The sequence below is a fragment of the Typopeltis vanoorti genome, chromosome 10, assembly GCF_054136105.1.
Source record: "Typopeltis vanoorti isolate ZY-2024b chromosome 10, IOZ_Tvanoo_1.0, whole genome shotgun sequence".
Taxonomy (NCBI): Eukaryota; Metazoa; Arthropoda; class Arachnida; order Uropygi; family Thelyphonidae; genus Typopeltis; species Typopeltis vanoorti.
In genome coordinates this window covers 95,024,648-95,048,967 of record NC_143558.1, presented here as the reverse complement: position 1 = coordinate 95,048,967, position 24,320 = coordinate 95,024,648, and the positions used below count along the sequence as shown (strand labels likewise).

General features: G+C 36.0%; 1 protein-coding gene across 1 annotated transcript in view; it reads right to left on the bottom strand.

The window, feature by feature from the left end:
- The window catches only part of LOC150102606 (extracellular tyrosine-protein kinase PKDCC-like), a 67,981-nt gene extending 60,249 nt beyond the window's left edge, over nt 1-7,732 (bottom strand). The window contains exon 1 of the mRNA XM_090399400.1: nt 6,890-7,732. Within this exon, the coding sequence (XP_090255526.1) occupies nt 6,890-7,477 (588 nt within the window). The 5' untranslated portion in view covers nt 7,478-7,732. The remainder of the gene's footprint in view (nt 1-6,889) is intronic.
- Between the last annotated feature and the right edge of the window lie 16,588 nt (nt 7,733-24,320).

Below are 24,320 nucleotides of genomic sequence, written 5' to 3'. Positions count from 1 at the left end.
TTATTTTCTGAAAGCAGTATTAACTTTTGTCAGTCTTTGTATTATATCCCTGTCAGTTCCGCTTTCGGTATCTGCATTTGCTTCCAAGTAGGTCAAATTCTTAACTTCTACAGAATGTTGATTGATTTTGATCTCTTTGTGGCATTTAGTGTTTAATTTAAGCACATTTTTTGTCATATTTATTTTAAGACTAACTATTTCAGCTGTTTTATGCAAGTCTTCGATTTTGTTTGCATGCCATTAAAATAAATATGACAAAAACAAAAGTGCTTAAATTAAATAGCCAACAACGATGTTATCCACGTAACCTTTCAGTCTACCACACTTAAATTATACCATTACTTAGGTGTTGCTTTCTTGTTCTGCTAATCTTATCTGTCCATTTCTCCTTTCTACAGTCACATTTCTAGCCCTCTGCAATGTGAAGATTTTTAAAGATATTTTATTTTTATACTATTCTGCTAGGAAATATGTCAACAGACACCCCCCCCCCATGGGGCAAGATGCATTATGCTATGTAATGAGTCATGTGCTTTTAGCTGGTATAAATTGGAGGAATATGATGCTCCCAATGTCTGGGTGAAATGGCTGCGAAACAGGTACTGTTGGAGTTTGAAAGACCATTGTAATAGGATGCCACCTGTTAAACAAACTATTGACAAATTGGGCCATCCCAGGTCAACAATCCATGATACCATACTAAGATGAAAGTGCAGGGAATCAACTGCAAGTGCTACCCAAGGTGGACAACCCACCACACTTAATGAATGTGACTGTAGGGTGTTACAAAGAATAATATTAAAAACTGTCTTTTGTCAGCCAACAACACTGAATGCAGAGTTCCAGGCATCAACTGGAACATGAATCTGCACAAAAACATTCAAAACTGAGACGCAAAACATGGGTTTCCAGGGTAGGATTGCAATATGCAAGCCCCAAATTACCAGAAGCAACATGCATCATCTTCAGTGGTGCAAAGAACAAGTACAGTGGAACATAGAAGCTGGGAAAGCTGTTACTGAGTGACAAATCATGTCACACCCTCTACCAAGTAGATGGAAGGGTATAAGTGTGGCGGATGCCTGGTGAACATCTCTTACCAGAGCATATAATCCCAACAATGAAATTCGGAAGTGAATGGTGTTATGGTATGGTATGGTCCTGTGTTTTTTTTTGGTTTGGCCTCAGATCTCTGTTTGTGATGCCACAAATACTGAACTCTGAGAAGTATCAGAACATTCCGGAAAATGCAATACTTCCTACTTTGTGGCATTTCTATGGAACTGACCACTATCTCTTTCAGCAACACAATGCACCATGTCATAAGGCTGCTGTAACTGCATGGTTTAGCAAACATCATCACACTTAACTGGTCTCCACAGAGCCCTGATCTCAACCCTACTGAACACCTGTGGGATGAAAAGGATGAAAATGCAAAGCACATCTCCTTGCAGACATGTATAATGCTAAGCATTAAGGGAAGGGCCACTACCCAGACTGGTTTCGACCTTTATTGAGGTCTCGTCAGTGGGAGCCAGACCCAGAGGTGGTGATACAAGATCGAAACCGGTCTGGGTAGTGGCCCTTCCCTTAATGCATAGCATTATACATGTCTGCAAGGATATGTGCTTTGCATTATGGAAGATACTAAGACAAGGAGTGATGAGAGCTTGGTCCACCTTTACCACGAGTTGCCTCAGTCCTGAAGATACTTCAGGCGCAAACTTTGTTTGCTTACACTTGGATAAAGGATTAAAGTACATTTATTAAATTGCATGAATTCCATGGTGAGATGAAAAATACCAGTTTCCAGGAGGATTAACTCAGAATGAGACTGGCTTCAGCTGAAAAGCCTTTAGAAAGGTTCTTTGTATCCTAGACAGGATTCAACCCAAGTCTTTCCAACCAAAATGCATTGCTAATACTGACTAGCCACTGAAGCTAATTTAAAAGAACCTTAAGAAAATTTTATGTTGCAAATTATTCTAAGATTTTTTTTTTTTTATGAACAGATCTCACTACAATTTCAAAAAAATGGTTTGTCAATTTGCTGTTGTGTGTTGCAGAGAGAGTTGTGTTGACACTACTTCCACAATTATGCTTATTTCTATATGTGAGTAAAAAATCAAGACATCTGCTTTTGTCTGAAACAATCAGGTTCTGGAAGTATTAAAACTAGATGACAATGTTTATTACCAGATATTGGTAGGATTAGCAAAAGCTATGGTGGATTCAATTATACTTTAAATTAAAACGGAAACATCCTATGGTGTAAGAGAATTTAACAGCTCTTAATCACAAGTAGTTTAAAACATTCTCTGTAATAAGTGGAAAACAGAGAATATCTTAGTAGAAAAAGGCTAAGAATAATTAAACATTAAAAATTAAATAGAAAAAAAATTAAAAATTATTCAAATTATCATTCCATCAATTATTTCGGAACAAAAACAGAGGAAAAGATGTTTTCACTCAAAACTTATGACAACTTTGCCATCACTGATGAATTAAATTGAACCAGTTGCTTGGTCAGAATTATACCAAAGCAGCTAAGGCTAAGGAAGCAAATGTATTATCTAGGAACTGCACATTGTAGACTGGTTGGCTGATTTGTTTTGCAGAAGAAAAAAATCCTTTCCAAGAGTCTGCTAATATTAAGGTTACAGATTAACTATTGCATTCAGTGAAATTATGAAAGTAAAAAACTGGATGAATACAAAATAAAGAAGAGAACAGGACAAAACAGGGTGATATTTTTTCAATACAATACATACTGCTGGTTATTAATTCTGTTTTGGCATAAATGACATGAAAAGAATTTTTTCAAGGATATACTACTTATAGACTAAACAAACAGAACTTTTTGAATATTGAAACTATGAAAGATGATTATGTTAAAAACATACATTTAGAACTTTCCTGACTATATCCTCAAGTACCTGGCACCTCTGTGAAAAAAACATTTTCACATCAACATGAAACTCACAAAAATGCACAGATTCACAAATTTTTTCCATCCCCTTTCTTGTTTTATTTGATATTTCAATGATATTGTTGAAATAAAAAACCTCCCTAAGTTAATAAAAAAAAATGCCCTCTAGTTGGAAAGCCTTGGTTCAAATCTGATCTACATTAAGAATTTTATGAGCACTTTTCAACTAAAAGATTAGTTAAATATCTTATGGAGGTAACAGGATTTCCCTCCTGGAAATTTGGATTTTGCATTACACAGACAAATGAAATGACATGCCAAGCAACTGGCAAACACAACAGACTTTGCCAACTGATAATTAACCCATCAGAGCATTAGGTATGCTTTTATAAAAACAAATTACATGGCTTGATTACACTGAGATTAACTTCGTTACAAATTATATCGAGACTATCATATTAAGGGGAAAAATATGCATTATCTCTTTACTGTATAGCCTGTACCCTGTCCTTCACATATAAGCTGTAGTACAGTGATTACCCAATTACCCAATGAATACCCATTGAAATACCCAATGAATACAATGAATTACCCAGCATGGATTTGCTAAAGGGAGGTCATGTTTTAGTAATCTACTTACTTATTACAATAAAGTGACTGCTTCCTTGGACAGAGGAGAAGGATACACAGTAATATACTTGGATTTCGCAAAAGCTTTTGATAGAGTACCTCATGATAAGTTGACAGTCAAACTAGAGCAGATGGGGTTGGATATTAGATTAGTGCATTGGATTGCAGACTGGCTATCTGATAGGTATCAACAAGTTGTGTATGGGGGGGTGCAATATCCAGGAAAAGGAAAGTCACTAGTGGAGTGCCTCAGGGGTCTGTTTTAGGGCCATTACTATTTAACTTGTATATTAATGATATTGGCAAAGATTTGGATGGAGATATTCAGTTGTTTGCAGATGATGCAAAGTTGGGACGAACCATAAAGGGTAGTGAAGATGTTGTGGCCTTGCAAGAAGACTTGAATAAATTGAGTGATTGGGCAAGCAAATGGGGATGTGAGTTTATTGTTACAAAATGTAAGGTTTTAAAATTTGGAAAACAAAGATGGGATGCAGAATTTATGCTTGGTGAGAATATATTGCTGGAAGTAGAGGAAATAAGAGATTTGGGGGTGATAGTGGATAAGGATCTAAAATTTAGGGGACACATCGCCAAAATTGTGAAGACAACACAAAGACTTCTGGGAATGATGCGGAGGACACTGACGTGTAGAAGTAGGGAGATTCTTGTTCCATTGTATAAGGCTTTGATTAGGCCACACATGGACTATTGAGACCAGATTTGGTCACCTGGTTTTCAGAAGGATGAAGAGATGTTGGAAAGGGTCCAAAGGCGAATGACTAAGGTAGTTTCTGACCTCTGGAATGTCGAGTATGAGGAAAGATTGAAAAGATGTAATTTGCAGAGTCTAGTGGAGAGAAGGAAGAGGGGAGATATGATAGAGACCTACAAGTTGGTAAGGGGTTGTTATAGGATCAATGGCGGAGAAGTTCTAGAGAGAATAGTGGGAGATCAGGGGAGAACCAGAGGTCATCCCTGGAAACTGTATAAAGAGAGTGAGTAGGGGAGTGAGAGGCAGGTTTTTTTCATACAGAGTTGTGAGTGATTGGAATGTCTTGCCTGAGAGTGTAGTGTCTGCAAGGAGTTTGAATGTGTTTAAGACACGGTATGATGAGATGTGTGTGAGATAAAAGGACCTCCTAGATGAGTCTTTGACTCCATGAGGTCTTGTTTAATAATAATAATACCAAATTGGCACAGAGGTCAGTAATCTTTTTGAAAAAAAAGTGTGATATTTCCGATTTAAAATGATTGTATGCAATATAATCAGGTTCTGGAAGTATTAAAGCTAGATGACAACGTTTATTACCAGATATTGGTAGGATTAGCAAAAGCTATGATGGACTCAAATTATACTTTAAATTAAAACAGAAACATCATATGGTGCAAAAGATTGTACTTAAATATGTAGCTTGTGAGTGTATGGATTAGCATGTCTTCTGACTCCTGAAACAACACTATGTACATTCAAGTTAGCTAATCCAGCAAATCTATTTCCCAGTATGATTCAAATGAGAAAACTAGCTATTGGAATACATGCAATTAACACATACAATACACTGGCCTCACATACAATACACTGGCCTCACCTGAGTTGCTTCAGCTGTAAATCCAAATAAACCAAACCAACCCAACATGGTTATTTTACACATTACATTATTTTAATGCCAAAATATGGTATTGGACTGCTCCAGAATGGTTTAATATATAATTGGCAGATGTAAGTCATGTGCCTGGACAAAGGGACAAAGAAAATGATGTCTATTGTATTAGTGGAGTTTGGCTTCAGGATTTGGGGAAGATGAAAAAGCTGGGAGTGTCAGTGGACAGCAAGTTGGAGTTCAGGAGACCACATGCAAAAGTTGTTAAAGCTACTCACTCAAAGTGAAAATGACAGGCCACATCTGGATTTCTGTGTACAGATCTAATGAAAACAAACATTAAGAAAGTGCAGAGGAGAATACCTCAGAACTGTGGATGTTGAGTATAATGACTGATTGGGAGAATGTATCCTGCAAGAGCTTGCAAATAGGAGAAGGTGACATGATTAAGGCATGTATTGCTAAAAGGAGACTCTCAGATAAGGAAATGATTGCACAAGGTAATAGACTATGGGAAAACATAAGATCATTCCTGAAAACTGTGCAGGATGATGCAAGTTTTTTTTTTGTATATGGAGAATGAGTGGATTGCACTGCTGAAGAGCGGATGGTGAATATACAAACAATGAATGATTGCAAGGTAAGGTATGATATGTACTGTGGCCTGTAGATTTTGGCTTACTGCAATGAGTTTTGCAATTCCACAGAAAGCAGGAAATAATAAATGTTACAAGGTAAGATGTTTTTTTTTTAAATTATTACAGCTAAGCACTTGGACATTAGAAGTTTTTCAAAAGAAAAAAAAAATAGTCCATCTTTCAGTTTTGAAATGTAATTATCCTATATATCCTTAGGCACAACCTTAAGTCAAATATGCAACATTAATTACACAAACCAAATTCGAACACTGTGTTAAGTTATATTTCCATGCTTGTTTGAAACTCAGTGACTTATCCATATCTTCAGAGAAATTGTCGTGCTCGTTACAATCTGAACTGTTTTCTCCTTTTCTTTATTGGAGTAGAATAGCCAGAAAAATGTGAACAACTCATTTCTGTCAAGTTATAAAATATCTAGTACAAACAAGCATCAGTATTTTATGCTTGTTAAATACACATGAACGACACTTATAATAATAAATCAACAATTAAAAAAAAAATCACACACACGTTAGGTAAGATGGCATAAGTGTATATCAACTAGTCATTAAGCTGCTTTACAACCGCTGCCATTAGCACGTCAGTCTGTAATAAAGGGCTATCAAGGTAACCTATTATTATAACCTCCGAGTCTGGTGAACAAACCTGCACCACCGTTTTATAAACAGCTTTGGTAAACGCCTGCTTGCATTTCAGGCTGGTTCGCCAACAAGGCGGTGAAAACACTGACAATTACCTGAAATATAGCCTGAAGGGAAGCAAGTTGTATGAACGAGTTCTCCCCTACTCACAAGCGTATTTATTAAGTATACCTGTAAATGGTATGTGAGAAATTCAAACGAATAGATGCAACGTGGTTTTCATCCAACTTCGAGCAAACAGACTATACTGGCGGCAAATATGTTAAAAAAATCACACCGAAATTTACAAGTACAGTATATTGATAAAAAAAAAAAAAGTCAGGCTTTCGTTCAAATATTACTGATATTGATATTCCATTACTATTCTTGAAAATGTTCCACAAAATATGTGTTTTGTGTTAAAAAAATAAAAAAGCAACTCCATACCTTAACAATATTCTGATGAACTAAGTTCCTTAAAATAATAATCTCTTTGAGTATTTTTGACGCCGCTTTCTTGTAACAATACTGTAACGTCCGCCTAAAGTCATACTGTAAACATTCAGTAACATCGTGTCCATAAACATTTACTGTTTTCACGGCTAAATCTAGACCTTCATAATTAGTTTTATATGAAACTTTCGTCCATCCTGTAGCGACATATTCCATACTTTTCATTGACTTAAGTGCTTCACAGGTCAGTAGTACAGGGATGGTTTTAGGTATCAAACTTTCTGAATCTAAACTCGTGTTACCTAACCCAGTTCTTATAGACTGCAATAAACGCCACTGATTATTTTCTATAACAAAATGTTTCTGTAAAGTCCTAAAAAATTGAGAGTGCATATCATCCAAAGGCAACATATTATTTAACTCATGAGATGATGAAAGTGCCTTATGTTCAAAGAAGGCATGTAGAAGAAACACGTTACATATTAGAAAAATACCGAATAGTATTCCCATTGCACCTGGAAATTTGGTCACCAAACACCATGCTGACTTTGACACTGTCTTGGGAAGAAGTTTCCAAGCCATATTTTCAACAAACACGAATAACCAAAATAATTAAATGCTTTTTTGCTGCAATTAACATTATGCAGGATCTTGAAATAATATCCAATCCAAAATATGTGAAATGGCATCATCAAACATTCCTTAAAACTCGCTCTAATCATACATCTGGTTAAAGAAATTAAAATGTCAACTTTTCAAAACAAAACAAAGCACACTTCGTTAAGCACGCGTTCACGCATATAAGCATACTGTCAAACCGTCTCTGCAAGGGCACTAAAGTCAACCAGACGAAAGAAACCTACTACAGATGGTGCGCGCATCAACAGTGGAAACGCTACCTGGTTTGCCAGCTTCGCGTTTCTTGTGTTATCTCGTAAAGGTAGCATGTCAGGCAGTGACAACCTTGTTTGTTAAACGTAAGACAGGCATTGCCTCGGGAGTTTGAAAAGAAGGGTCACAGGACGCATGCAGGTTTTTTGTTCACGGACCGGTTCGAGTTAAACGAAAATTCATACTTTATAATTTACTCTTGATGATCGCGCGGGCATATATATTGTTTAAGGATTCTACTACTGTCACGACAATATATATATAACAGTAAATACTGTCAATAAACACACACACACACACACATATATATATATATATATATATATATATATATTTTATTTATATATATATGTAGAAAGTATTTTACCTTGGGTATATTAAATGTTAAAGATACCAAGAAACCAGGTTTAAAATAGCTTGGTATCTTTAACACACACACACACACATATATATATATATATATATATATATATATATATACTGTATATCTTTTTTTGACTGACTGAAAACGAGAAAATAGATAAGTTAATTTAATGGAGCACACAACATGTTTCGTCAAAACGACTTCTTCAGGTGTGGTAACACTTAAAGCAAATTTAAAAAAAAACCACGTGTGTTCCATTATATGAGATAAGAGTTTAAACCAGGGGTCTCCAAACTACGGCCCGCAGTATGATTTTCTCCGGCTCGCCAATTGGACTAATTTTTCAATAAGAATCCGCAAAAACAAAAAAAAACACGGAGTGTTGATAGATTTCAAATGCATTAATTAAAATTGTGTTCAAAATATATTCCCGAATAGCAAAAAGTAGCCATAGTCCAAGTTACGGTCTTTCTGACTGTAAAAGGTCTGTTAAAATGGACTAACGAAGAAAAAAAATATGAATTTTACAAAATTTTACAAGCAAATTTCTTCAAATTTGCTTGTAAATTTATCTCTATTTTTGGGACAACGTATCTTGGCGAACAAACTTTTTCTCGAATGAAATATATCAAATCAAAATACATGGCAAATTTATCTGATGAATATTTAAAATCTCTACTTGTAATTAGCACTTCAAAATTTGAACTTGAGTTTAATAAGATTTTAAAAACACAAACACAATTACATCATTCACATTAATGGTTTGATTATAATTTGTAATAAAAAATGAGAATTTGCTGATAGTGTTCGTTGTCATTAATATACGATAATTTAATCTCACATACTCTGTAATCAGTTTTCATCCGCTTTCAATAAAACTCCTATATCTAGTTCTAGAGTTTTTTTTTTTTTTTTTTTTTTTTTTTTTTACTACGGCCCGCTGAACAGTGCTGAAGTACCCAATGTGCCATCACGGCAAAAAGTTTGGAGACCACTGGTTTAAACGAATGGTACATAATGGTACATATAATTATGAATGTACGTCGTCTTCCGTTCGGGCCCCTTCAGATCTTCCCGGAAACGAACAAATAAATTCTGAAATTGTATCCTGGACCCGATTATATCACTGTAATTTTTGATTAAAATTTACGAAAATATACCTGAAATAGGTCTTTATTTTTTGATGTATCATAAATCAACTTATGATTAATTGTTCAGTACCGTGTAAAAAAAAATTGTATAAGCAGAACTAATCCGTAGGTAACATTATACTGTAAAGCGGTTTTCATTTGTCTTTCATTTCCTGTTCTTTTTATTCACACTTTATTAAAAAAAAAACTTTCTTGGAAAGGCGCCGAACATTAATCGCACACACAAGAAAAAATACTAGGCGCTGGCGCTGTACACACATGCACATTCATTTAGTTGAAATTTTCTTTCATTCACAAGCTGACCCGTGTGATTAGTGATTCATTGGACTAAAACTATAAGGCTACGATGATAGCGTATTATGTCTCCATATTAGGTGCGTTCGCGGGTCTAGAAAAAGGTCTAGAAAATGTCTTTCTCTCTTCCTTAACCTTAACGTAACTGGATCCATTGTTTTTCCAACTATAGGACATGTACAGTTCTTGCTATTCACAAAGAATTTTTACGAATTAAATTCGGAATATTATGATCTGAACTGCAGAGTAATTGTTTTCCATGTTCCTTCCTTTGTAAAAATCTAATCATGTATCTTGTGAAGACTTCCACATTCTCTCAAGTAGCAACACATAACTCTCTTCCCACCCACCCCCTCTCTCTTCGCATCTTTCAAAATTATTAATAGGACAGTGACAGATTCAAAACAGGAACACTATGCACGAGCAGCCAAAATCAATGTAGCTGTATTCCAAAATGAATAAATAATTAATACTTATATTATTATTGTTGTTGTTGTTGTTTTATTCAATCAACTGAAAACACAGTTAAAATAAGATATCATTCAAACAACAGTTTGATTTGTAATTCAAAGCAATTCAGTTTATACCCAGGAATCTAAGAATAGTGTGTCAAGTAGCGTCATAAGTTCCTAGTAATGTTCAATTCTTGTAAATGTTTAGATATCTTCTTTGTAATTGCACCAAATGTGCCAATAATAATTGGGATGACCTTGGTGTATTTATTATTATTATTATTATTATTATTATTATTATTATTATTATTATTATTATTATTTTAACGGTGTATCCATGGAGTCAAAAGACTCATCATTTATGCCACAGTTGCCCAGATTTCGATTTCTACTACTTTTTACCAGTTCTTTGTTGTTAACATTGTTATCACTGGATAGCGAGATGTCAATAATCCAAACTTGTCGATGCTCAATAACTTTTATGTCGGATCTACTGTGCCAAAGGCCTACCGGTTTGTCTTCTTAAGTCCCAAAGAATTATTAATGCTTTGTTATCCAGTGCGGTACCTATTTTATGATACCTCCAGTTATCAGAAGTAGGAAAACCATTTCGCTGCAGGCACTGATCAAATGTTCTACAGTTTCATATTTCAGTTCGTATAATCCGAATTCACTGTTGTTAGTGATATTCTCAAATTTTGCTTTGATAGCATTAGTTTGTGACCTCTATTCTTGAGCACCTAGAGAGAATCCTTCTGTTTCTCTTTTCATATATCCGTATTGCACCCATTGCCATGTCTTCGTGAAGTCAATATTTTCCTTAGTGTCTCGAAGATATTCGCCGTGCAAGGGTTTATTTTTCCAGCGCACATAACATATCTATTATTTTCCTGTTCTGTATCTAATTTATTCCCTATTGCTTTTAGAATGCCTTCTTGTCAAATGGCACAGAGAGCCTGCTTCTGTTGTCAGTGTCATTTTTTAAACTAATTTCTTCATCAAAGTTTGTCTCACTTGCAGCAAATCATATCCACCTATTCTTCATGGAAGATACAGCCAGAAATTTTATATCCAAGTTTTGTTTTCTTCAAAGTCATAGATAAAGGTATCAAAGAAATGTTGGAGAGTAATAGTGATAGGAATCACCAAGAAAAATTCCACGTCCAATGCTAATAACTTCGAATAGTATACTATTAACTATTAAAGTGGTTTTCCATGATTTATCAGAATGTTCCTGACTCTTTTCGTATATGTTCAGCTGCTACTTGCTGTATAACTTGAAAGGAACATATGGTTTTGCTAATATATAATATTTCCATGATTTTAAGATCCAAGATTGGGGGGGAGAGAGTGGAATGCTTTTAGTTGTCTATCCATACCATGTCTAAGTTACTTTTCCTTTTTAAATTCTGAGGATCAGTTTATCAATAAGGATCTGGTCTTTCTCCTCTGTATTTTTGAAATTGAAATTGCTATTCTGTTAAAACGGATAAATTTGATTATCTAATAAGTAGGGATAATAAAGAGTTTCCTATGACTGCAGCGAACAGCTCAAGCATAGTTTCCACTATATTTCGTGAGGAAAACCTACACCTAGATATCATCTAGACTTCGATTTAGCTGTTCCGACAAATAATTAATTTGTTCTGTGATCGATTATGTAAGTTGGCTAGATGCTTTAAGCAATATCCATGTAATTCGTCTTTGCGTGGTACTCTCCAGTTTTTTTTTTTTTGTTGTTGTTGTTTTTTCCCCTTCCTAGCTTGTTCACCGACAATTTCTTCTGCAAGAACAACAATTTGCATTTGTTATTGTGTCATTTTTTCTGAATCTATTTCCTTAATCCATCTTAATCCATACTATTCCAAAGGATTGCCCAGATTGTCTACAAAAATTCAGTGTTTCTTGTTTTGCCTGCCGGCGAATGATCGTTTGCATTTATATTGCAGAGATAGAAAGACTTGATGCTGGTTAAGTCGAAATTTAACATTTTGCACATATTGGTTGATTCCTGTTTCATATCATTAAATTTTTTGTGCAGTCTCACTGATTCTTTGCTTTAGCTCAGTAACTTTAGCAATTGTTTTGTTGGACAAATTACATGTATTGATAATTTTATTATTGATGCAATTAGTTTTCAGCTGTCCTGCTTTAAGACTCTTTAGGTGAATCAGATTAGCTCGAAGTTTGTCGATTTTTCATTCCAACTGGATTTTCCGTTGTGAAGATTGCTTTCTATTCGACTTTTTCTTTTGCGGTTTGCAACCAGGCTTTACTATAATGATATAAGCTCTGTTGTATAAGAATTGATTTTTTTCCTTTAAACTTTTAATTGTAATTGCCTATATTGCAGTATTTGCATCTAAGAAGAGCTGTTTTTAGTTAAGATTTATGTAGGCCTTTTAATTTTGGTAGTCTTGTATGGTCATATATAGAGTTCATATATTCCAACGTCCTCCACTTCATTGTAGACTGTGATTCTGTCAAAACATTCTTAGGTGTGTGTGTGTGTGTGTGTGTGTGTGTGTGTGTGTGTGTGTGTGTGTGTGTGTGTGTGTGTGTGTGTGTGTGTGTGTGTGTGTGTGTGTGTGTGTGTGTGTGTGTGTGTGTGTGTGTGTGTGTGTGTGTGTGTCGTTAGCTTGATGATCACTAAGTTGAATTTCGAATTTAGATACAGTTACCTCCATACGATTTTTTGTTACCATAGCTGTTGGTTTGTCACATAGCTCACGCTCAGTAAATATTTTGTAGAGGAAAATGAGATTCTTTTGGTCCATAAGGCTTTATTATTATTATTATTATTATTATTATTATTATTATTATTATTATTATTATTATTATTATTATTATTATTAAGGCCTGTGTAGCTCGGCAGAAATGGCGCCTGCGTCCTTTGGTTGCTCGAAGTTCAAGTCTAGTCTCCGACTGGAGGAACTTTTTCTAAGCCTTTCTTCGATCGGTTCTCGAGTTGGTCGATCTCTGGCATGGGCAAGCGGGTTTTTCCTCACGGAAACTCGGGGGTTTCATTCCGTAAACTCAAGAGAATCGACCGTAGTACCCACATTATTTCAGACAGTGACATATCTTGTTAGGGTTAGGTACCAAGAGATGACAGGGCAGCACTTGTTTGCCAGCCACTTCATCGGTGGCTGCTATAATTAGTGATAGACAGGCCAGGTATATCTGATTGGCAACCGGTGAAGTTTGAATTGCCCACTCAGTCTTCAAAAGCTAGATAGCGTATAAAGGCCTCGCGTACTCCCTATAAAGGAATAAAAGGCGTTAAATTATTATTATTATTATTATTATTATTATTATTATTATTATTATTATTATCTAGCTTTTGGAGACTGAGTGGGCAGTTCAATCTCCTGGGGTAGTCACTCAGAGATATCTGGCCATGACTATTTCTAATTATGGGTGGCAATGGATGACAAGACGGGTAAACAAGTCCAACTATCTCTTGACGCCTAACCCTAACAGGATATGTTACTCACTGAAATAATATGGGTAGTACGGTCGATTTTCATAAATTTATGGGACAAAAAACGGAGTTTCCGGGAGAAAAAATCTGCTTTCCTCTGCCAGAGATTGATTAACTCTGGAACCAGTCGAAGAAAGGCTTAGAAAAAGTTCCTCCAGTCGTTAACTATATTTGAACTGAAGTCTATCTTCGGGCAGAGTATGCAAACGCAACTATTACTCAGCTACACCGGCCTTCACTTTCGAATGTTCCTTTCCATATATTCAATAATATTCAGAACATTCCCCCAGGCTTTTACTCCAAAAAAAACTTCGATCAACATCTCTCGTTTTTTTAAGTAACTCCGTTTTTGCGCTTTGCAAAAGTTCGAATTCCTTCCTCGCCAAGTGTTTAAGTAATATTTGTTCATGTTATCTACTCAAGTACGTCCGTCTAGAAGAGCATCAAGAATACACCAGTCTTTCGTGAGTAATAAATACGCTTCATCACGAAAGCCTTTTCTAATTATACACAAATTTCAATGAGAACAGAATAGATTCCATGAGCGGCCTCGTGCAGAGAATATAAGCATCACTTCTACTAAGCAACAGAGGCCTAATTAAATAGTTTTTTAAATTTAAATATATCAAAAATATTATATCCTGCATGGATTCAAAGCACATTTCAATATAATATTTTAAGTTGGGATATGTGGGAAATCTATCGTACTATACGGAAACTTCTAGTTTTGACTCAGAATAATTCAAATCTCAACTAGAAACAAATACAAGGATACTGCCATGCGCAATAAATATATCATACTAAACACACTACCCTTAGTTATTAATACTTTTATAGGTTTCAGCCATTCATAGAAAAAGATAATGAATACGAAAATATCAAATATGTTTTCTTTAGTAGACATAAGGGCATAATATATACAGATGCCAAATCAAATTTATTTATTTATGATATAACGGCCGTGATCCCCTTTTACAGGGAAGTACGGCACCATCTCAAACCCCCCCCCCAAATTTTATCCTGGCTCGGGACCGGCATTGCTGACGAATTAGGCCTATGGTTGGATCTTAAGTATTCCTGACTTTAATCTGTGTGTTCACGGGGCCGGTTGTCTGCTCGCGGGAGGAAAAACCCCAAATAAACTGGGGAGAAAAACCCTGCTATCCACGTCCAAGACCGGCTAACTTGGCTATGTCTGAGAAAGATCCTTAAGATCCTTACGTCGGACACGAGAATCGAACCCACGACACTCCAAATTAAATAAACAAGCAATATGCAAACATTATACTAATGTATAGGCTGACCATACGTACCATTTTGAACGGGACAGTATCATTTTTTTATATTTCCCGGCCTTCTCGTCGTTTTAATAAAAAAGTGAATTTTGTCCCTTTTTAATAAAAATTATAAATATAATTTAATATTGGTCAATCATAAATTATTATTCATAACCTATAATCATATATCAATATCATGGATACCAGTAATTTGTATAACCATGGAGTCGCATTTTTCGATACTAAATATAAATATCTGCAGTGATTTATTCAGAGAAAATAAAAAGAAAATCCATGTTGGCAGCATTTGCGCGTCTCAGACACAGCGTTTGTACTGATTATGTTTGTTTTGTTTTGTCTGTATGCTGACCAGGGGCTTTGGTATTCAATGCAGGTGGTATAAATTTCTTATTTTTACAGTTTTAAGTCTTTTTTTTTTTAAAAGCTTTAAGTCTATCCTTGCAATGTCAAAGAGGCGAAACTGCAGTTTTAATGACGATCTCCACGAATAATTCAAATGTATTAAAAGGGACATGTTGTGTAGTGATGGAACAATAGTGGTATGCGAACATTGTAATGTCCATTTTTCCGTTGCTCATGGAGGCAGAAGCGACATCAACGAACATCTACGTAGCCAGAAACAAAAGAGTGCTGAAAAGACTCTGTCTTTAGTTAAAAACATCAGCTCATTTATGATGAGGAATGGTGATAGTGAAACTTCTCCCAGCAACTTCACTTGCTGCGATATAATTGCCTCAAGTGAAGCTCTTGTTGCTTATCATACTGTGCATCACGAACAAAATTTTCGCGCAAATGACTGCTTGTCGACATTAAAAAAAAATAATAAATAAATAAAAAATCAGCTAACGCCTTTTTGTTCCTGTATAGGGAGTAGGCGAGGCGTTTAAGCCTTTGGAGACTGAGTGGGCAGTTCAATCTGTACTGCCAATTAGAAATAGCTGGCCAAGCGAATCACGAAATAATCGGCACGCAATGAAGAAGATGGCTAATAAGGGTGGCCATCTCGTAGTCTCTAACCGTAATACAATATTTTTGCTGTCGAAAACTTGCCGGTGCCAGAGATCGACTAACTCGGGAAACGGACAAAAACAGGCTTAAAAATATTCCTTCAGTAGGCGACTAGACTCGAACTTATCGAAAGATTCGCACGAAGATTTCTTCGTGCAGTCAAGGCCGTAGAATGCAAACGCCACATTTTCTGAGCTACACAGACTCCTTGCTTGTCGACATTGATAGACAGAATTTATAAACCGAAATTTTCTTCAACACGTACCAAATCAGAAGCAAGAATTACCGACCTTTTATCACAATACATTTTGGGCGAAGTAATAGAGGATTTGAATAAAACAAAAAGCATTACAGTCAATTTAGATGCATTAAACAAAAAAAGACATCAAAGTTTTTCTAATCGTTATGCGGTACTTTTTGCCAAATTGTGGTGTTTAAGACAAAATTATAGACTTTATTTCTTTACCTGGTGAAACATGCGACATACACCGTGCTATGTTGAAAGAAGTAAATGACAAATTTGCCATACAAAACAAAATTGTTGCTTATGTGCATATAACACGAACACCAATTTTGGTGGTTGCAAAAGAATTGTCAAATATAATGTGTTTATGTAATAAAACTTTTTTTATTTTCTTACTTTTTCATAAATACAAAATGTTACTAACCCCTCTCCCGTTTTTTCCATCCCAATGTCCCGTTTTTATCTCAAGGATATATGGTCAACCTACTTATGTCCCGCCAAAAAACATTCAACAAACACTACCTCTATCAATAAGAAGTGAAACCAATCTAAACAAATATCAAACGCTAATTAAAGAATATTTATATTTTTCAGCAAATAGGTCGCTCTCTCTTCAAAATAATTGCATAAATTATATAATTATTTTCTATAAATTTTATACAAATTATACAAATTATTTTACTTATAATGATTTATAAAAATTATTTTATATAAGTTATTTATATCTCATATTGTTTCTTAGCCGAATAAGAAACTCAAAGAGTTTCATGGCGAATGTAGAAACTATATAAAGTTCATCGATTCCAAACGTAAGCAAATAACTGGATAATTCAACACCTGACCCATTTGGTAGCACAAACTGAGGCAACTCATAGTAAGGGTGGCGCAAGATCCGATCACTATTTTTGGTATTTTCCCATAATGTGAACTTAGCTCCTAGGAGCTGTATTATTGTTCTACATTATGAGAGAAGGTCACTACCCAGACCGGTTTCAACCTTATGTATAGGTGAAGCAGGCTCTAAAAATAAGACGATTCCGAAAGATCGCCCACCTCAGCGTTGTTCCACTCAATGACAGGCTTACCCCATCACCGAGAAGAACTTCTCAGCATTGGCTGTACCCAGGTAGGCTCACCCCAACACCAAGCAGAGCCATAATCTTAGTGGTGGCCCCACTCAGAGACAGGCAAAAACAACCTCCAAGCAGAGCCTCTCAAAGCCAGATCCGCCCCCTCAAAGTGTTTCATTCCGAATATAGAAACTATATGAAGTTCGGCGATTCCAAGCGTAAGCAAATACCCGGATAGTGCAACACCTGACCCATTTGGTAGTGCAAACTGAGGCAAGTCATAGTAAGGGTGGAGCAAGCTCTGATCACTATTCTTGGTATTTTCCCATAATGTGAACTTAGCTCCTAGGAGCTGTATTATTGTTCTACATTATAAGAAAAGGTCACTACCCAGACCGGTTTCAACCTTTAATGAGGTCTCATCAGTGAGTAGGTAGACCTAGTTAATACCAAGTTTGTAGCAAACAGAACTTACATCCCTTCTATGAGAATTGCCAAGAAGGTGTCCTAATAAATTACTAATTATATGAAGAGCCAAAGGCTTCCATTCGGCGACATGAACTTAAGTTAAAGGATATTACATCCCATATTGTTTCTTAGCCGAAAAGAAACTCAAAGAGCTTCATGCCAAATATAGAAACTATCAAGTTCGGCGATTCCAAGCGTAAGCAAATACCTGGATAATGCAACACCTGACCCATTAGTAATTTATTAGGACACCTTTTTGGCAATTCTCAAGAAGGGATGTAAGTTCTGTTCACTACAAACTTGGTATTAACTAGGTCTGCCTACTCACTGATGAGATCTCAATAAATGTTGAAACCGGTCTGGGTAGTGACCTTCTCTCATAATGTTGAACAGCTATACAGCTCCTAGGAGCTAAGTTCACATTATGGGAAAATACCAAGAATAGTGATTGGAGCTTGCTCCACCCCTGCTATGAGTTGCCTCAGTTTGCACTACCAATTGGGTCAGGTGTTGCACTATCCAGGTATTGGCTTACTGTTGGAATCGCCGAACTATATATAGTTTCTATATTCGGCATGAAACTCTTTCAGTTTCTTATTCGGCTAAGAAACAATATGGGATGTAATATCCCTTAACTTAAATAAGTTCATGTTGCCGAATGGAAGCCTTTGGCTCTTCATATAATTAGTAATTTATTAGGACATCTTCCTGGCAATTCTCATAGAAGGGATGTAAGTTCTGTTCGCTACAAACTTGGTATTAACTAGGTCTACCTACTCACTGATGAGACCCCAATGAGGGTGGAAACCAGTGCGGGGTGGAGCTGGCTTTGAGAGGCTCTGCTTGGAGGTAGGTTTTTGCCTGTCTCTCAGTGGGGACACTGCTGAGATTATGGCTCTGCTTGGTGGTTGGGTGAGCCTGCCACTGGGTAGAGCCAGTGCTGAGAAGTTCATCTCGGTGATAGGGTGAGCCTGTCACTGAGTGGAACAACGCTGCGTTGGGCGATCTTTCGCGATCGTCTTATATTTAGACCCTGCTTCATCTATACATAAAGGTTGAAACCGGTCTGGGTAGTGACCTTCTCTCACAATGTAAAACAGTAATACAGCTGCTAGGAGCTAAGTTCACATTATGGGAAAATGCCAAGAATAGTGATCGGAGCTTGCGCCACTCTTACTATGAGTTGCCTCAGTTTGCACTACCAAATGGGTCAGGTGTTGCATTATCCAGGTATTTGCTTATGCTTGGAATCGCTGAAATTTATATATATCGTTTCTATATTCGGCATGAAACTCTTTGAGTTTCTTATTCGGCTAAGAAACAATATGGGATGTAATATCCCTTAACTTAAATAAGTTCATGTCGCCGAATTGAAGCCCTTGGCTCTTCATATAATTAGTATTTTATATAATTTATATAAATTATATAAATTGGTTTTAGGCAATGGTTTCCTGGCATATCTCTTGATGTGCCTGGAAACCAGGAAAGCAAGAGAGAGAGAAAGAGAGAGATTGACTGAAGTGAATGTAAGAAGAGATGTTGTGGAAGAATAGGGCAATGAGGTAGGCAAGTTTGTGAATAGAGAGGTGAATGGCACGAGTGAAGAGAATAAGAGAGAAGGAACACACAGTGAACAGAAAAGCAGGGAGATGGTCTGGGTGAATAGAGGTACATTGTGTGATAAGTGCAAATGATGGTTTCAGCAGTACGTCTCAGTGAAGAAGAATGGATTAAAACAGTTAAGGATGTAGGGCTAGTTCTAGATCTGGGGAAGGGTGTAATATCAGTGATGATAGAAAGGAATGGACAGGGTAGGATAGAGTATATAGGAGTCATGTCCCAGAAGTAAGGATATTCGGACTTGTTATAAAATAAAAGAAATGCGCTAGTGCAGTGACTCTTAACCGGTTGGCAGCAATGGCCCCCTAGAGGGCCGCTGAAAATTTATAGAACGTTTCTAGTTTTAAAAATTTTGAAATTTCTTAAAATAATTATTTTTTGCTCTTTATTTTAATTTGTTTCAAATGTGTATACTTTTGTATTAGTAATCTGAATTATGCAGTGTAATGCAGTAGTTTCTTTTATAGTGGCGCCAAAAGTCGACTTTTCGCTGCTGGCAACATTGCAAGTCGTGACATCTACTTACTGGACGTGTGATAGAAGTGATACTCTGAAGTTTTAAATGGATAACTGCTGTAATAAATGTTGCAACACTAGTACGAATGCATAGAACTGAACGTTGTTAACTGCTACTTGAGTGCAATTACTTTTCGAAACTTTCACTGCTGTAATAGTGATTTATTATTTCTTAAAATGTATCCCCTTATAAAATGAGCAAATAATGATCATTATTTCATTTATTATTATTATTATTATTATTATTATTATTATTCCTGACACCTCCAAGGAGTCCGAAGACTCATCGCCGGAGGACACCTACAACTGTCCCAACCATACACCGAACTTCTACTACGAATCGTCTCCATCAACGCCATCTACCGCCCATTTCCACCACCACCACAACTGGTATTCTATGTCTGTAAATTGCGTGTGTTCTGATAAATACAATAAAGTTATTATGTATACGGCTATTTGCCCTTCTGTTTAAGAGTGGCTCAGTTTAATTGCCATTGGCTCTTTTCTCACGGATTCTTAGGGCATTGTAGATGTATATTTATCAATAAATATATGTTGCATAGAGGACAAGAAATTTGCACATACCTTTTTCTGGGTGTTGCGGCTCTTCTTCTTTCGCGTTGTCCAAACTACTGTGTGTGTGGGGGGGGGGGGTTGGCAAGTGGGAGAATTGAAATAACAAATGGAAAAAACCCGGCTTTTTTTTGAATAACATATATATTATAAAGAATTGGCGGAGTGTTTTTTTTTTTATATGAGGTGGGAAAGGGTGAAAGGGGTTGAAAATAGCAACTGATTTTTAGAAAGGGGGAAGGGGTTAACGGGGTGCGGTCCATTTCGACTATTCTTGGTCGTCGTCTGACCACATGGAGGAAGTGGATGCTATGTCAGGTCGGGTAGGTGCTTCTGCTTTTTAAGTGTTTGTGTCATCGCCTATTGGTCGGAATTGTGACCTCAATTTTATGTTGTGTAGCTTTCAAACCTCGGAGATTATGTAGGGCCTGTGTACGTTGATAGAGTTCGCGTCACACTTTATGGCTATTGTTTCTGATATTCTAAGCATTGTTTCATTGTCTTGTCTGTCTACTATGATGGCCTTGTCGATCTGCGGGGTATGTTTTTGTTCAAGGGCATGGACAGCTATTTCCGTTTTTCCTATGCTTTGTATTCGCTTTTTCTTTGTGATGTTGCGTTTTTTAGTATTTAAATGTTCTGGAATAGGGATGTTACAATCGCGGAAGTATTCTTGTAGTGTTTCCCATAAAGACCTGATAGTGGAACCTGTGTAGGTGATATCACAGTCTTTTTGGCAGGGAAATTTATAGACTACGTTGTGGTGTTCAAATATTTCTTTTTGTGTCTGAGATTTAGTGGGTTTTAGGAGATTTGCCAATTTTTGGTTTGTGATGAATACCAGTTTGTAGTCAGTATGTTTTTTGTAGGTTTTTTGGTATGTACCTTTTGTAAAGTTTATGCACTCATTGAATGTGTGACGTGCAACCATTACATATGCTTGTGTTGGTATGTGCGTAACGTGAATGCTATTTTTAATGGTGTTTATGTGATCGAGGGGGGGGTTTGGTGGGGAGATTATGAGTAGAGAGCCAATGATTGGGGTTGTATGGTTATAAGACACAAGTAAATTATGGATATTATTTCTGGAAAAACTCCCATGTTACTCCTCTTAAAAAACTATTATGTTTACGGCTATTTGCCTGCTTCTGTTTAGGAGTGCCCCAGTTTAAATGCCACAGTAAAGTGTTTTTACATAATATTTAAGTAAAGTTCATTTCTGGTTTCTGATGTTTTTTTTTTTTTTTATTAATCAGAAAGTAAAACGTCTGTTTAAAAAAAACAATGAATTATTATTTACATAACAAAAAAATCAGCTAACGCCTATGTTGTTCCCGTATAGGAAGTAGGAGGGGCCGTTTACCCTATCTAACTTTTGGAGACTGAGTGGGCAGTTCAATTTTCACTGGTAGCCAATCAGAGAGATAGCTGGCCCAGGGCTATCACTGATTCATCGGTACTCAGTGAAGAAGGCGGCAAGTAGTGCCGCCATCTCGTGGTCTCTAACCCTAACACAATATTTTTAATGTCTGAAAACAGTGTGGGTTCGACGGTCGATTTTCTTGAGTTTACAGGACGTAAAAACCCGAGTTTCCGGAAGAAAAAACCGCTAGATTTTTTCTCCCTTGCCAGAGATCGACTAACTCGGTAACTGGCCAAAAAAAGGCTTAGAAAAATTTCGTCTAGTCGGCAATTAGATTTGAACCACCAAATCCTTTCTTTGTGCAGTCAAGCGCTGTAGGGTGCAAACGCCACTTCTACTGAGCTAATAATAATAATAATAATAATAATAATAATAATAATAATAATAATAATAATAATAATAATAATAATAATAATAATAATAATAATAATAATAATAATAATAATAATAATAATAATAATAATAATAATAATAATAATAATAATAGAGAGGGCGCTGTGTAGGCATACTAACAGTCGCACGGTGATATCGCTGCTCCAGTTTTTTATAGTTTTAAAGTGGTTCCAACTCCTGTTTTAAGTTGAAAGTGCTCCCAAGTAACCCTACTTATGACGCCGAAGACAGTGATATAAAATTCAACGAGATCGGCTAAGAAGAAACCAAGTTTTGAAGTGTTGAAAAGGGAACAGAGAGGACCGTGGTCAACAACCAGCGAAGAACAAAGGACGTGGCCACCTTTATAATCACGCCTCCCTGCCAAAGGGAAGAAAGGTGAGTCATGAAGTGTATCAAATGCCTGGAGGAGTTATCGTCCAACGGAAATAATATAACTTGTACGAAATGCAGTAGGATTCTACACTTAAAATGGGCCGGCTTTTCAGAAACAACCGGGCAACATAAATATGAACCCGATGTAACACGTGAGGAATGGAAGTGTGTAATCTGCTTGAGGAACAAAGAAACGCACGTAATGCAGCCACCTACGATGCAGCTGATTATACCGGAGGCAAAATCAGATGACGAACTGAACAGACAAAAAAACGCAGGTGAGTCCTATAATTTAAACTTTAAGTATACTAATAGAAAACGGTCTAGTGACTATAAAAGCCAGCTTAGTAGATCTTGTGCAAGAACTCTTTAAGAAACAGAACGAACAAATAACAAAAAAATCTAGCGAATATGAAGATTTGGTAAAACATAATAATTTAGCAGTTATAGAAGTGTTGCAAACGGTAAAAGACATTAAAATGAGCATTAACGCACTAAAAGACAGGCAACACAATTTGACGAAAGAGACATCCGAACTCCGTCAAGAACTTCATTGTATAAAACTACAATACGAACGTTTAAATCAGCAACAACATAAAAAAGATCTTGTCATAAACGGTCTTCCTGAAACTGCACCTACAGAAAACCTCAGAGACGTGGTTTTAAAATTAGGCCATGTAATTGATATACCCCTACAGCTTAACGACATTCAGACCGTAAATCGGATTCCTAGGAAGAGCAAAAACAAAGGCTTCCCACGACCTGCACCAGTCATAATTCGTCTTAAAAGCAAGTCCACAAGAGACAATCTCATAAAAGCCAGCAGGCTGAAAAAACCAGTTGCCAAGGACTTGAACGCACAGCAAGACAATACACCAATCTTCCTATCCGAATATTTAACACCATTCAACCAGAATCTGTTGCACCAAGCAAGAAAAGCAAAAATGGAAAAAAATTACCAATTTTTGTGGACCAGAGATGCCAAGATATTCATAAGGAAGTCACAAACTTCAAAGCCGATACAAATTAAAAGCACAGAAGACATAGAAAGGCTGCCACTGTGAAGAAAAAAGCCTCCTAAATAGTTCAAAAAGAAGCCCACAATAAAAAAAGAACGTGAACCATCAAGACAGATGCAATAACATAGGATATATCGGCAATTTCACTTTGATCCGACCTTTCAGATCATTCATTTGACCTCCCAAAGATCTGCCTACTTCCAACACAGCAACCAAATCAATAACAAATATACGTATATATAACCAGTATCACCCTCAGATAAGCTAATTACAAAGCTTCGAGGGTGCAGTTAAGTTACATCCCAGTAGTAGTATTTATCTAACATTATTCACTTAACATTCTGTAATGAATTCTAGTAGTAAACAGAAAATGTGATAGTAATACTTCAGTTACATATTTAAGTTTAAAATTATATATTTAATTTACAATTTAAATTAAAAAAAAATATTATTATATAAACTGCAACATAAGTAATATTGTTTAACTTGTGAGTCATTAACAATAAACACGATTACTATGATTATTATTAATGATAATAATACACACTTTTTACTCTTGTGTCAATGAGAAATTCTGCAAATGATAATGATATTAAGAGTAATTATAATTCTTACTGAACCATTTTGCAAGAAAAAGATGCATTGTTGCCTAAATGTTAGTATATTCATGTAATTATTTGAGAGATAATAAACTAAAAAAAAAATAATAAAAAAAAAAAATAAAAAAAAAATTATGCTATTACAAACTAGGGATCCCCGAAAATATTTCAGGATACTTAGTG